General features: G+C 43.1%; 1 protein-coding gene across 1 annotated transcript; it reads right to left on the bottom strand.

The window, feature by feature from the left end:
* Window positions 1-944: 944 nt before the first annotated feature.
* LOC128276162 (uncharacterized) lies at window positions 945-1653 on the bottom strand (the record flags this gene model as incomplete). Its single annotated transcript, XM_053014629.1, has 1 exon — window positions 945-1653. A coding segment is annotated over one exon (709 nt), but the record flags the coding sequence as incomplete, so codon positions are not given.
* Window positions 1654-2272: the final 619 nt, after the last annotated feature.

The following is a 2272-nucleotide window of genomic DNA, read 5'->3' as shown; positions in this document are numbered from 1 at the left end:
GTCAGGTCTCAAAATAAACGAGGATAAAACAAAGGTCATATCGCAGTCCCGCAGACAGCGTCCTCAAAGTCAAAACAACACAACTGCCGATCACAATCTTGGGAATGTCGGAAATTTCGTGTACCTAGGGACCAACCTGGCAGAGGATGCTAGTGAGGAAGCCGAGATAAGTACAAACCGGACGAGGATACAAACAGCCAACCGGACATATTTCTCAATATTACCCAAAATAAAGTCAAAGACAGTGCACAGACAGGGCAAACTAAGACTGTACAAAACCATAATCCGCCCTGTCTTGTGCTATGGATCGGAGAACTGGGTCCTGACTCAGTCCCAAGAAAACAGATTAAATGCCTTCCAGAGAAAGAACCCCAGAAGAATACTAGGCCCAATGAACGATGGAGAGTACTGGAGGATTAGGCATAATAGAGAAATCTATGAAGTGTTTGATGAACCAGAGGTCTCCACCATGATGAAGAAACAAAAATTGCGATTGGCGGGCCATATTATACGGATGAATGAGGCAAAGATACCAAAAAAAACGCTATTGGGAACGATGCACGGCAGGATACCAAGAGCCCGATGGGAAGGCAACGGCCGTAAGGCCAGCAAGGACCTGCTCGGTTTAGGCGACTGGAGAGGCAGGGCAGCGTGCCGAGACAGCTGGAGAGGCTCGATACAGGCGGCCATCGGGCCGAATCCGGCGTTCGCGCCAGCCATAGGGTCATAAGAAACGTACAAGAAATGAGTCGCACTTACCCCGCCGTTCGAAGGTCGGACAGGTTGAAGGGCCAACCTGGTCGGTTAAGCCGGGAGAATGTAGTGTAGTACAGGATATAATAGTTGTGTTAGTGTTAAGTTACAATACGATACGATACGTTCAATAAAGTCAGTCTATAACCAGCCACCTATAGTCAGTCTATAACAGTGAACAGATATAATACCTATCTTCACCCATTCGGGATACCAATACTGTTTCCAAGCGGGGACCTGCACATTTTTAAAATCTGCAACTTGAATTTCCTTCCAAACGGGTTTCCAAATTTGTTTCCACGCAGCCACTTGAATATCCTTCCATGCGGGAACCTTGATAGGGACCCATATCGGTTTCCAAATTTTCTTCCAGTCAGCCACCTGAATTTCTTTCCATGCCGGGACTTGAATTTCCTTCCAAACGGGTTTCCAAATCTGTTTCCACGCAGGGACTTGAATATCCTTCCAAATAGGTATTTCCGTTGATACCCAAATCGGTTTCCAAATTTTTTTGAAGTCCGATTTCCATATTTGCTTTTTGCCAGGCTTCCAAATCTTTTTCCAGCCCTCTTTCCATATTAATTTTTTTTTCCAATAGCCCGGATCATGCTGATCTTCAAGGTGATGATGATGATGATGTGACTCGTCAAAGTTTTGGTGCAGATTGTCATCGTATTGACCGATGTGTGCTTCATGTTGAAGCAGCGGAATCGACTCTGGAACCTTATGTTCGTGATCGTCGAATGCTATGGGATCTGCAGGTGCTGGGTAGTCATATCCTATGCGCTTGTGAGCTGGTGTCGGATCGTTAGTGTTTTGTGTTTCTTTGGCTTTCTGATCGATGATGGCTTTCGGTGTTACCACAGGTGTATACAATATTACTATCAATGTGATAGTTAGCTGCAAGAGAGAATAAGAAACAGATGCCATGGAAAACCGTCACGTGGAAACATAATTGCTACGATTTAATTGTAAGTAGATGTATGAAATTGCCAGCATTGTTCATGACGAAACAATTAACCATTGACAATGCAACAATGCAATGTGTGCAACTGACAGCAACAAAGTGACCTCTAAGTTACAGGTAACATAAAATAAATAAGAGATTGAGAGTTTTCGTTACTCAATCGGAAGATGAAAGTGTTCGATTTCACATGATGTTACAGATGCATGGTGTTAAGGCTACGATTGAAAATCGGAAGCGGATGTAAACGGGTAGCGAAGTGTTGATCACCAGAGTAGTAAGTCGTGTACTATTGATTAGCAGGCTTATGGCACAACGAAGACATCAATACAACTACGGCATGAAGAGCCAATATGAGCCAATTGTATCGTACTAAGATGCACATATGAATGTGTTGGGCGGAGTGATTATCCTAACAGTGATAGTTGAAGATCAAAACGTATTACAAAATATGCAATACTTTCTAAATATTCGAACTATACTGTTTAACAAACACTGTCAGTGCTTAACAATATGACTAGGCTAAAATATAACTTGTTTCATTCGCCGAATTAT

Source organism: Anopheles cruzii, unplaced genomic scaffold (genome assembly GCF_943734635.1).
Source record: "Anopheles cruzii unplaced genomic scaffold, idAnoCruzAS_RS32_06 scaffold00646_ctg1, whole genome shotgun sequence".
NCBI lineage: Eukaryota > Metazoa > Arthropoda > Insecta > Diptera > Culicidae > Anopheles > Anopheles cruzii.
Note: the sequence above shows the minus strand (reverse complement) of the source record. Positions and strands in the feature narration are given on the sequence as shown.